Source organism: Propithecus coquereli, unplaced genomic scaffold (assembly GCF_000956105.1).
Source record: "Propithecus coquereli isolate 6110/MARCELLA unplaced genomic scaffold, Pcoq_1.0 Scaffold165, whole genome shotgun sequence".
Classification (NCBI taxonomy): Eukaryota; Metazoa; Chordata; class Mammalia; order Primates; family Indriidae; genus Propithecus; species Propithecus coquereli.
This window is the reverse complement of record NW_012141080.1, coordinates 438,405-451,476: the sequence shown is the minus strand read 5'-3', so window position 1 is coordinate 451,476 and position 13,072 is coordinate 438,405. Positions and strand designations below refer to the sequence as shown.

Sequence of the window (13,072 nt, the reverse complement as noted above, 5' to 3'; positions counted from 1 at the left end):
GCAATGTATGTAGTATTGTTGATATATGTGTGTGTATCTATATATACACACCTTATAAATCTCATATTATATTAATAGTATTAACTTTTGTTTTAAATAGTAGATTGTCTTTTAACTAAATCAAGAAAAGAAAACATGAAGTATTTTATATTTAGCCACATATTTAACATTTTCAATGCCCTTCATTACTTCCCGTAGCTCTGAATTTCCATCTGATGTCATTTTCCTTCAGCGTGAAAAATTTCCTTTAGAATTTCTAGTAATCCAGGTATGCTGGCAATAAATTATCTGTTTGTGTACCTGGCAATGTATTTTCCCTTCGTTTTTGAGAGATATTTCTGTTGATATAGAATTTTGGGTTGACAATATAGGCATCCTTCAGTATACTTGGGGGACTGGTTCCAGGACCCCTGAATATACCCAAATCTGCACATACTCAAGTCTTGGAGTTGGCCCTGGGGACCCTGCATATACAAAAAGTTGGCCTTCTATATATATGGGTTTTGTATCTCATGAATACTATACATCTGCAATTTGTTGAAAAAAATCTATGTATAAGTGGACCCACACTGTTCAAACCCATGTTGTTCAAGGATCAATTGTACTTTCTTTCAGCACATTAAAAATGCCATTCCATTGCCTTCCAGCTTCCATTCTTACTGATGAGAAGTCAGTCATAAGGTATCTCATTTTTTCCTGGCTGCTTTCAAGATTTTCATCTCTTCATGAATCTATGGTTTTCTTTCTTGGTTATTAATCTATCATATAAAATAGACAGAGTTGATATTATTAACTCCAGATGACCTATTAAAAAACTGAAGCTTAGAGAGGTTGATTGATATCAGGTTTAGTGGCAAAATTTGGGCTCTAACTATATTTATCCAGTCTAGGGTTTGCTAAGCTTCTTGGGATTGTAAGTTTATAATTTTTAACCAACTCTGGGAGAGTTTCATCTACTCTTCTAATATTTTTTCTGCCCTATTCTCTCTTTCTCTTTTCTTCTGAGACTCCAATTACAAAAATATTAGACTGCTTGATATTGTCCCACTGTTTACTGGAGTCCTGCTCATTTTTACCAATATTTTCTTTCTATTCTTAAGATTGAATAATTTACATTAAATCTATCTTAAAGTTCATTGGCCCTTTCTCTAACTGTTGCCTCCAATCAGCTGATTAGTTCACTCTGTAAAATTTTCATTTCAGATATTGGACTTTTCAATTCTAAAATAATCACTTAGTACTTTTTATTTTTTTTATTTTTATTTTTTTTGAGACAGAGTCTCACTCTTTTGCCTGGGCTAGAGTGAGTGCCGTGGCGTCAGCCTAGCTCACAGCAACCTCAAACTCCTGGGCTCAAGTGATCCTTCTGCCTCAGCCTCCCGAGTAGCTGGGATTACAGGCATGCGCCACCATGCCCGGCTAATTTTTTTTCTATATATTTTTAGTTGTCTGATTAATTTCTTTCTAATTTTAGTAGAGACGGGGTCTCGCTCTTGCTCAGGCTGGTTTCGAACTTCTTGGGCTCAAACAATCCGCCCGCCTCGGCCTCCCAGAGTGCTAGGATTACAGACGTGAGCCACTGCGCCCGGCCTACTTAGTACTTTTTAATAGTTTCTATTTTTCTGATAAGATTCTCCATCTATTCATTTATCTTGACCACATGTTTCATTACAATAGTTGATTTAATGTCTTTGCGTCTGCTAATTCCAAATCTTGGTCATCTTGGGGTCAGTTTCTATCAATCGCTCAACATTAATTTGCTTAACATGGTTTGCTTTGCATTATGTAATTAGTTGTTTTTAGTGGTTTACCTGCATATTTTCCCCACCAGACTTCAAACTCCTCAGTGTTTGGAATGGTCTCTTTAACACTGTGTGACCCAGCAGGTATGTAGCAAATAATCACAGAATAGGGTTGAATCAAAGCCAAGTATCCCTGATCTTATGTGGAAAAAGTAACCTTCTCCTTCCTCATTCCCATCTTGAAGCAGGTCCCCATCTGTCCTATCTGCTTGCCTTTCTCTCAAAGCTCTGCCCTGAGGTAGCAGCCAAGCACTCCTGCTAAGTATGAACTTTTAAGCTTCAAAAGACAACATGCCTTTTAAAAAGGGGCTTTGCAATTTGAAAAGCTAGAATCACTAACAGTGGAGTTTCAGAAAGGACAATGAACTAGGCTGGTCAGCTGTCTGGCAGATAACTAACTCTTATCCACTGACTCAGGACTACCATCATTAAGACTGTCACTTGGTTTCTGAATATTACTTAATAATCATACTTTTAAAGATGGAGAAACTGAGATAATCAGCTACAATCACCTAACAATAATATGTTACATTGGTAGAATGAGTTCTACTTTTCCATGGGAAATAGATAGAGTTGATATTATTAATCTCAGGTGACTTATGAACACACTGAAGCTTAGAGAGATTAATCAATGGACCCAAAGTCACAGATTTAGTGGCAAGATTTGGGCTGTAACTCAGACCACCTGCTTGACAGCCATTGTTACCTCTAATATGGACCTCTTCATGGAGGTCAGAAAAAGTACTTCTGGTTACCTCAATTATTATGTAGTTCACTAACCAGTATTTATCAGGAAATGGGGCTTGCTGGTAACGATCAAGGAAAGCAAGATACACATCATAATGATACTCTCTCCCAGCAGCCCCAGAGATAAACATTCTCTAGTTAGAGAAATACAATTCCAATGAACACGTAAGGTCTAGTTTTGGTCTAATGTTTTCTGTTTGGACTCTAACTTCTAAGACTCAACATTTTAGGGTAATGGACTACTTTGAGAAGCTGAAGAAAGCTAGTCCTTCTGAGAAAAATGCAAATATGCACACACGGTGGCAGCTGATCTCAGGGGATCCTCGACCCTGTTGAAGTCCATCCACTGAACCCAAGTTAACAATCCATTAACTATTGATAATTAGGACTACTAACCATCCTGGTTTGCATAGGACCAAGGAGTTTCTCAGGATGCAGAACTTTCAGTACTAAATCAAGAAAGTCCAGAGCAAATCAGGATAAGCTGGTCACTCTAGAACTAAATGTTCTTTAAATTCCATTCCAGCTCTGGCATCATCTAGAATGCTGACCTGTGTAGCAAGAGCCGGTCAAAATGTAATTGCCTGGGTTCCAGCTCTAGTTCTGGGCGGATTCCTTGGCAGCTTATTTTGAAGACAGCTGGCTCTGGGTTCTCTTTGATGCAGCAGACAATGCTGTCTTCAAAGACACCAACTGCAGTAGGGTAGGCCCATATGTTTAGCACCTGATGGAAGAACCAAAAGAAAGTACATTTCATACCGAGGATGCCAAGGCTTCAAATTTCCCAAGAAAGCATTGCCCTGGTGACTTGTTTCCACATGACGGTACCTGCTTCTCACTGGGTTTCAGTATCATGTTGACCGGCTCCAGGAAGTAGGTGTTTGCTTTGACATCATTCTGAAAACAGAAGAACACCTCTACCACCATTGGGGAATTGTTCAAGATCGTCAGCGTCTCCATGTTGCCTGGGAACAAGGATGACTTGTACCTGGGGATGAACGAGAATGGGGCTGTGGTCAATGAGGACTGAGTGAGGACGCAGGTGGAAAAAGAGGCTGTGATGTGCAATGTGATTTAAAGGACAGCGTGGCTGCACTGAGGTGGTGGCATGGTGGCTGAGAACATGAGGTTTGTGGTTGTGCTGTCTTGCCTCTGAGAGTAATGCTACACTGTGACCTGACTCCCCTATGCCTTGATCTCCTTATCTCTAAGATGGGATGATAGTACCTCTTAGGATTGCTGAGCATTGAGGTCATGCACCTGAAGCTCCTAGGACAGCTGCAGATAGCAAATGTCCAATGAATGGTAGTTATTGTTATTGTAAAGAATTCTAACTGAGAAATAAGCAGGTCTAGACTTCCATGTTCTTATATCCCCAGGAGAGATTATCATTTGATTATTTCACATCTGTCTTAGAGATGACCTCATTCACCACCTTCCACACCCTCACAGGATGTTACTGTTCTGAAATGGATTCATTTGGCCTTGTTCGCTGTTACAAGGCTGTCTCTGTTCCCTAGTACCTTAGGGAGAGATCTGCAGGGCAGAGCACTGTGGGCACTGGAAGATGCCCGTCAATGGCAACTGAACAGAAAAGGAGCCACAGAGAAGGCACAAGGAGCAAAGAGGCACATCATAGAGGCCAGGAAAGTGGAACCAGTCTGAAAAGCTTTTTGGACAGGCTACAATAGAGGACAGAAGGAGAGAGAATGACAGAGACCAAATCAGAGTCAGAGGGACAGAGAACTCCCTGCGTGCATGACTGCCAAAGGGGCAGTCATCCAACCCATATCACCACCATCCAACGCTGTGCTAGCGGTTTCACGTGCATTACCTAGTTCGGTCCTCACACATCTGCGAGGTGGATGTTATCTTCCCATTTTGCAGATGATGCCACTGAAGCTAATTAAGATTTGAAAGAATAAATGAATAATATCCAGTTGCACTGGGCCTTGTTTTGGATCGCTGTAGTCACCTTCCTCCTAGATCAGTGCTGTCTGGCCCTGCCTCCCGGTTAGTTCCAATGCTGCCCACACTCATGCCTCTCTGAATAGCCATCCCTGCCCTGACTCCCGCCCCAGACTGCTTTGAACATCATGTCCCTCAACCTGACCCTCACTCCTTCTCCTCCTAGGCCCTTCTACTAGGCCTCAAAGATGCTCTCCCTCATCAGCACACCCTCTTCACATTCTCGCTCTAGTCCAGCGTCTCAGGAGATAAAGTAGTGGTAATAAGGGGATGGAGGACAAGAGATGGCCCATGAGCTGCACCAAGGAAGCACAGAAAGAAACTCTCCCTTCATATCACAGTAAATGCTGGATTGAATAAAGATACGGTAGAGACTATGGTGCCAGTTTTGGTCTCACGTTCTGCCTGTACAATAAGAAATTTGTGTATCATTGAAAAAACTAGTTTCATTAAAAACATATGCCCATCAATCTCACCTGGGACCCCAATTCTGCCTGATAATCTTAATCATCTCTCTAATGTGATCCCTTTCCTAATTTCCCCCCGAACTGTTTTGCATACCTTCTCTGTTTCTCCAACATTTTTAACTTCCTCCATGTCCCTCACTCTTGGGGGAAGCTCACCCATCATTTGTCACAGAAGAAACAGACATAGTTGCATAGGAAACTCCTCACCATTCCAACCAAATCTCTAAGCCCACTGTCACTTGGAGCCATCTCGCCTTTCCCTGCCTTGGTATGCAAGGATGGCCCCTCCTCCTGGCAAAGGCCAGCATGCCTGCATCCACTTGCACTGTTCTCAGGGAACTACACCAGGGATGGCCCTTACTTCCTCCTGAAACTCCAACCTCTTCCTTCTACTTGTCCTTGACACACAAACATCCTAAGATCAACCGTATACGAAAAGCCTTCCCTGGACTCCATGTTTCCTTCCCATCTCTTTTCACAGCCAAACTTTTCCAAAGAGTTATCTTCACACCCTGTCTTTCCTTTCTCTTATCTCCCACTGAGTCCTCAACTCATTTTGCCTGGGCAAAGGATTCTTGCTAAGGCCCCTAGCGACCTCCATGTTCCTGAACCCTGTGGATGTCTGTGCCCCCATCTTTCTGCCCTCTGCAGCATTCAATGTAGCAACCATGCCCTCTTCTCATGGCTCCATGACCCACCCTTTCCTGGTTTCCCCCAATAGCTCTGACCCTCTTTCTCATCACCTTTCCTGGCTCTTCCTCTTGTGCATGGTGGAGTTTTCCAGGGCTCCATCTTTGGTCCTTCTCTTCTTACTGTATACAGTACTCTTAGATGATCTCATCTATACCCATGGCTTTTGTTGTCTTGAAGAGAGACCTCTCCTTTGAGAACCAAAACCACATAGCCTATTCCCTGCTTTATGTGGCTAATAGACATATCTCCAAACATCTCAAACTTAATACTTCCCGGAGTGAACTCTTGATGCTACTCTTCCGAAAGCCGGTCCTCTCCCAGGCTTTCCCATTTGGGAAAATGGCATCCCTCTTCATCTGGGTGCTTAGCAGAAACTTGGGACACAAGAATCCAGTTCTCCTAATTTGTAGTTTGGGGCTGAGGCTACCTCTACATACATAGGAACCCTACTTGTACTGTGCATGAGCCCAACCCAGGAGTATGCAATCTACTTTCAAATAATGGAACACTTACTTATCTCTTGATTTTCCACAAAGCAGTGGCCCGAAGTAATACCTCTCCATGCTGGTAATATACTTCTTAAAGATGACCTCATCTGCTTTCATGTTCGTCTTCCGCTGAGGGAATACCACTCTGAACACGGGGGAGGAAGAGATGAGGAGAGGCTGCCTAAATACAAGTGAAATGCTGCCACATGGTGTGTACATGAACCCAAAGGGTCAAGGTATCTGGAGACGGAATGACTCTTAATTTAAGGACGTCTGTTGAGACTTTATCCCAGCTCCCTGCCCTGCAACCCCTAGAAAAGATAGTATGGTTTTAATTTGAGAAAAAAGATTCCTAATGATGTCTTCCATAATAAGGACTGGTGAACTGGTGATGGAGCTGACTTGGATGTTCTTAGTGTGCCTGGCTGGAAAAATTCCCAAGAATCCCTACGAAAAACTAGCTCTGGCAGATATTAATAAGCTTCTGAGTTCCTTGGTCCAATGTGGCCCTCTCATGAGAATGATAGGAAAGCTCCTATTGGTGCTTTTTACAAGCTATAAAAGGCCCCTTTCTCCAGGGGGACCTACCCTGCTGGCTTGCTCAGCCCAGGTGCCTTTGTGTGATCCACAGCTGCACTCTGGAATTCAATAGCTCAGGAAAAAGTCTTCCCATGGAGAGTCACACATATATTCATGTTTTAAGATATACTTTAAATTTAAGCAATTTAAATGTGCTTAATAGGTAAGCAAACTAGCCAGAGGAAGATTTTTCCCTTCCTTCCACACCTATGATCATTCTCTCCATCCCAGTCTGGGAATGTCCCATGAGCCGTCATCCCTACGGCTCTTAGCCAATGTCCAAGACACTGAGGCAAGATACAACAAGAGGGCCAGGGATGCTGTCTTAATTCCACGTTATTATTAAGAGCCTCCCCTCAAAGTACTGGGGGAAAACTAAAATGTACCTATCAACCTTTTCTTTAAAAATAAAACACACTTACCTTGGGTCTTGGCAAATGTATGGGTAAGTGCAGACACCCCGGCAATACAGCTGGTACTGGCGGCGAGTTCCAAGGATCTCAAAGCTGAACGTTTGGTCAAAGTTCCCAGGATCCTCGGAGGAGAAGTGCACTCGCAAAGTCACCTCGCCATTGGCCGGCACAATCCACCGGAAGTTACTCAGCCTGCAAATGACCACCGGGCTTTTGGAGTGCGAGTGCTTCCTTCCAGCCAGGAGAAGACAGGAGGGCTGCCTGGGAGCAGTCCTGTCCCGCTGGGGTTAGGCGTGGTGGCCCACAGTTCCCGCAGCAGGACAGCCCTGGTCCCACGTGGTGTTGCGACAGCCACACCTGCAATTTGGGGCCCCAGCATCCCCCCTCTGGGTTGCTCAGAGGCCCACCTAGTGAATTTCTCCTGGGAGAGCTGCCCGTCGAGGCTGTTCTGGTCGACATCTGACAGCAGGGCAATGGTTCCGTCAATTCCCCCAGAAAGGCCCTTCCGGTTGACCGGCATGCGACGCTTGTCCTTTTGAGTATCGCGGGCTTGTTCAGGTTTTTCTTTTACTTTATGTTTGCTCCCTTTAAATGAGGTGGTCTGCTCCTCTTGAGCCTTCATTAAAAATGAGCATGAGGTCTTAAATATCCATCTTATGTACACACAAACAGAACACAGAGGTGCCTAGGGCAGAGCAGGGCCCAGCCTCCCGCTGTAGCGACATGAAGGCCAAAACCCCGGAGAAAGCTCGGAACTGGCAGGGCTCCCGGCAGTACCTACCTCCGCCAGCAGGGGCGCCTAGTTTTTTGGCGTCGCTAGTTACCCCTGCCCGCTTGTTCTCTACTTTCCAAAATTTTGTTGGCATATTCTGCTCATCATCGCCTCTCTCCCTTTCTCTTTGTTCTCAGGATTTATATATTTAAAAAACTTGCTGTTTTGGGAAGGAGTATAGATAAACATATGTGTTTGATCTGCCATGTTTACTAAGAAGTTCCCATTTTCATGTTTCCTGATTAAAATTTTTTTTCCTTTTGTGCCTTTTTATTTGTCATTTCCAACTTTTTATTTTGGAAAACCTTTGGAGCTGAAGGCCCAGTACAGTAAGGACTAGTGCTAACAGTTGTGACCATTTAGCCATATCTAGGTATCTTTTTTCCTTTAGAGCCATTTGAAGGTAGGTAGAGACAGGACGACTCTTTGCCTCTATATACCTGCATCTCCTCAAGGCAGGGACATTTTCCTGCACTCCCACGACACTATTATCACCTAAGAAAATGAACAATAATTCTATATCATTCTAGCACACAGTCTATATTAAAATTTTCCTATTTATCCCGATGTCTTTCATAGCCATTTTCCCCCAGATGAGTGTCTGATCAAGGTTCCTATATTGTGTTTTGTTGTTATATTTCTTTAGTATCTGTCAATCTAGATCCTCCCATCCCGTTCCAATCACGGTGACTTTCTGGAGAGATTAGATCTGAGTTCCTACAGAATATCCCATAGTCTGAATTTTTCTGACCCTTCTCACAGTGTCATTTAACATTCCTTTATTTTCTACAAACCAAAAATTAGGCTTAAAAGCTTGATTAGATTCACAGATGATGCCATGGGCTTCACACTCCATCACCGCAGGGAACAAGGAATGTTAGGTGGGACCGTGGTGGCAAAGGTCAAGCATGTTCACGTGGCCAGGGTAGTGCCACCAGACCCACCCAAGGTGAAGTGCTCTGTTCCCCTGCAGTTCGTCCGTCACCTATGGGATGGTGTCCTGGCTGGGGTGAGGGGACTTCTTCCCTCAAAACCTTTTACCTAGTGTATTTTGGCATCCATTGGTGATCCTTAATCAATTGTTTCACTTGGGGTAACAAAACAGTGATTTTCTAACTTTACTATTCATTCTATAACTTTAAGCTGCCATTCTTCTAGAATGCACAGCTTTCATTTGTCAGCTGGGGAAGAATTAAAGTTCCTCCTGAAATGATAGGTTAAAGAATGCTTAATTCTTTCTTTTTCATGGCCAATTTTCAGAATAAGGGGTCGGTGCAATAGTCATCTCCAATGACGGTGTCATTTTTTTCTTTTTATCTTTTTTATTTGAAATTTCACCAGGGACTCTGCTCTGGTGAGGTAAACCCACCAGATGCTGCTGACCTCAGATGTTGATTCCCTGTTTACATGTACAATGAAGTTTGGGGTAGTCTCTGTCACCTGTTGTGACAGGTGTAGGCAGGGCCTACCGGTGACTTTATTAGCTCTCTTTGCTGATGTGCATGGTTTGTGGGGGCTGCGTTAACAGACTCAAATTGTAGGCCACCAGTCTCCTCTGGGAATAAAAAGCCCCTCTATAATTTTTAAGATATATACTTTCTGCATATTATTGGTCAAATTTATTCTCCTTTATGATTTATTCTATTAATCATATATATTTTCTTCTATTTCTACATGATTTTATTTTGATTATTTGTATTTTTAATCTAGCTGGAATTTATTTTACTGTATTGTATCAGGCAAGGAGATAAAAAATGACTTTCCCCAACATATCCAATCTTTCCATCCTAATTCCTTTAGTAATCTATTTTTTCTCTTGTGGGATGTGTTCCCTTAACTTGCGTCTGCTGATTCTTGTGTTCTTATATACTGTTTGAATTGCCTTAGTTTCAAAATACATTTTATATCTTTTTAAAAGACCTAGTTTTCCTTCTTTTTTCTTGTAGTTTCAGAGTAATTTGACAAGTTCCCTAAACCCTCTCACAGGCACTGCAAAGTTTGGAAGGTGAGAATTGGTCATGTCAGTTTCCTCTCGAGAAGCAGGATAAGTCAGACCCGGGGAAGTGCAGCTTAGGCAAGCACATGCAGGGCTTCCGGCGGGATCTCCACCAAGTCAAGGGGAAACACGCCCCAGTGAGCACAACACCTCACACCACACTCAATTTGTGGCCATGTGGAAGGCGACCTTCTCTTCCCACCCTCCGAAATTCTGCTAAGGTCAAGAACATGCTGTTCACGCTTTACCTTCAGAGTGCTTGAGAACGCCAAATAGTCTGAGTCTGTTTCCATTTCTTTTTTTTCATCCAGTATGGACAGCTCGTCAGATGGGATCACAAACACAAAATGCTTCAGGACGTCTGTCGTGGCCAAAGGCAGCCGCTTTGCCGGGTAGGTGACGATTGAGAATAAGGTGGGAGGTGGGATGGGTGGCCCAGAGGAACCCATCCCCAAGGTGTCTAGGATCTAAAGGAAAGGGCCATTGTTAATTTCCTGTGCAAAATCCCTGTCTCTCTTATTAAAGCCTTTGTCACACTTTATCGTGATTGTTTATAGTCAGTCTTTGCAACTGGACTATAAACTCTGTTAGGACAGGAAACAGGTGCATATAGCACACAGCCTAGCACATAGTAAGCACTCAATAGATCTGTTTAATTTAAAAAGACCACCTCTTAAGGTTCTGATATCCACAGTATAGAGGTGTTCCATCTATTTTCAAATTCCATGTTAATTTTTCTTTTTGCTTTAAATGTTCTTTCCTTCCAAAGGTGAAAGAAAGGATGGGAGCAGGTCAAATATAGCACAGAAAAAAAATAAAGCAAAGGTTCTGGGAATGGGATAGAGAATGGGAATGGAGAGAAAAATCAAAGAAAGAAACTTGAGAGAGAGAAAATTTATTCTGCAGCATTCTCCCATGCTGCTGATACACCGGGCATGAGCAATTTCTGGAGAAAATGGGTTGAAAATTTAGTAGCAACTTCCTTCCCAGCATGTATGTAAAGATGCTCAGAATAAACACATTATCCCTAGAGTAACAGCTGTTATCGCAACAGTAAATGGTAAAGCCCATGAGTGTCCGCTCTGTGGACCACGGAGTCTGTTAGGTTTAGCAAGGAATTACCTCCCTCCATGTAATCCTGTTTCTCGTCCTGTGGGTCAGGGAGCTAAAGGTGTTTCCTGACTAATATGTGGCTGGAGTTAACTCTGTGAGGAGAGGCATGAAGAATTTGTACCAATTACTGAATGACCAGAGCCAGAGAGTTCTTCAAGCAACAGTCTAACCTATGACTTGGAAGGAAGAGAGTATAAAACAAGGAAAGAGGATGTTTTTGCTATAGTTCTTTTTCAAAAAACATATGTCTGAAAAAGAAATCACAGTTCCTTAGCTAGGGCTTGCCTGGGCGAAATCAGGAAATGAGCGGAGTGTCGTAGTGTCTTCTGTCTTCCCCACCTTTGGCGCCACTAGGGGCCACTACGGCAAGACTTACTGTGAGGCAGCATCGTGTGAAGGCTTCCTTGAGGGATGACTCTCATCCTCCCATCAACTCTAACTTGCTCGGTATCCTTCCCAGGCTCTATTCTCTACTTTTTAAGGCTTTCTTTTTCTTTCTTTCTTTCTTTTTTTTTTAATTTTAGAGACGGGGTCTTGCTCTGTCACCCCAGGCTTGAGTGCAGTGGCGCAATCATAGCTCACGGCAGCCTCAAATTCCTGGGCTCAAGTGATCCTCCTGCCTCAGCCTCCCAAAGTACTGGGATTCTAGGCGTGAGCCACTGCGCCTGGCCTGCACTTAGTTTCTGATTAAACCAAACCAGAGGGTGGCAAACTCTGCTTGTTGTTTTTGTAAATAAACTTGCACGGGAACACAGGCACGCCCGCTGGGTTACATATTGCTGGCGGTTGCTTTCACCCTCTGAAGCGAGAGTTGAGTAGTTGTGACAGAGACCATATGATCTGGAGCCTAAAATACTCACTTTCAGGTCCTTTACAGCAAAGCTTTGTCCCTGGACAGAAGAACAATAATAACCATCTCCTCCAAACTGCTTCCAAAGGTGGCTTTTGGATATGCAACCCTTTTGTTTATAGGTATGCGAAGCTACGTAATAGGGTAATTTCTGTCACTGTGTCTGGGAGGCTTGTGGGAAAAAGATTCTGGAGTGAGTGAGTGTCTCGATGCATCTGCTCTGCCATCCTGTAGCACTAATATTATCAATAGTTTTTTTTTCAGCACCAGAGTTTCAGAAACAATTATTGTCAATATTGTAATAAAAATCAACTGTACAGGTGGCTTTCTATGAGGTTAGATGGATAATTTAGATCTGTGGAACTTTCTATGGATTTTCTTTCACCAAGTAGAAAAAGGTCCCGTTAGCCATTATTGTCTCAGTTCTAAGAGGGCACCAGAGATGAATGGAATGGAGGGGATACAGGTTCTAGGTGGAGAGAAACACTTATGATAATCAGCGCAGCACCTGCTCCTCCCTGGAGGGGAGTCTGTACCTGATCCATCCTGGGAAGCCTGTCACTCTCCAGGGCCTGCTTCCAGCTCGAGCCTTCCAGGTCGGGCGTTTGGATGCTGAGGAAGGGCACGCCCAGGTCCTTCTTCCCTTCGTGGTCCTCCTCCCCTTCGCCCTCACCATCGCTCCGCTCCTCCAGGGCCCGCAGCTTCTCCAGGCGCTCCCTTTCCGCCTTCTCCCTCTCCAGGCGCTCCTTCTCCGCACGCTCCTTCTCCAGGCGCTCCCTCTCCCTGTCCTTGCGACCCCTGCGCCCACCCGAGGGGACCTGGCGCTGGTCCTCAGGCTCGTGGGGCGTTTCCTCCATCCCTCCGTGGGGCAGCTGAACTCCTTGCTTCCGGTCCCAGTACATGAGCACGCTCTGGACGTCTTTCAGACTCAACTCGTAGACCTTAAACTTCTGGGCCAGTTGCTTGTCGGTGTCCTTTGGGAAGTCCCCTTCACTGTCCTCTTGTTCCTGGGCCAGAGGAAAGCTAGACACGTTGATGTCGGCCATGTTCTTTCTTTTCTTGTTGACTTCTTCCTTCTCAGACATTGTTTGCTCCCTGACAGATACTTTCCTTTCCAATGCCTCTGTCTTGACATCTACTTTGCTGAAAGTAAGACCCTAGAAGGCAAAACACAGAAAATATAC

At 43.9% G+C, this 13,072-nt stretch overlaps 1 protein-coding gene across 1 annotated transcript in view; it reads right to left on the bottom strand.

Annotated features, from left to right (window-relative positions):
• The window catches only part of HYDIN (HYDIN, axonemal central pair apparatus protein), a 299,281-nt gene that overhangs the window by 72,749 nt on the left and 213,460 nt on the right, over positions 1-13,072 (bottom strand). Inside the window, exons 42-48 of the mRNA XM_012641507.1 lie at positions 12,425-13,045; positions 10,174-10,392; positions 7,565-7,773; positions 7,167-7,349; positions 6,191-6,310; positions 3,378-3,537; positions 3,101-3,273 (exon numbers count right to left, since the gene is read on the bottom strand). Coding sequence (XP_012496961.1) covers positions 3,101-3,273; positions 3,378-3,537; positions 6,191-6,310; positions 7,167-7,349; positions 7,565-7,773; positions 10,174-10,392; positions 12,425-13,045 — 1,685 coding nt within the window. The remainder of the gene's footprint in view (positions 1-3,100; positions 3,274-3,377; positions 3,538-6,190; positions 6,311-7,166; positions 7,350-7,564; positions 7,774-10,173; positions 10,393-12,424; positions 13,046-13,072) is intronic.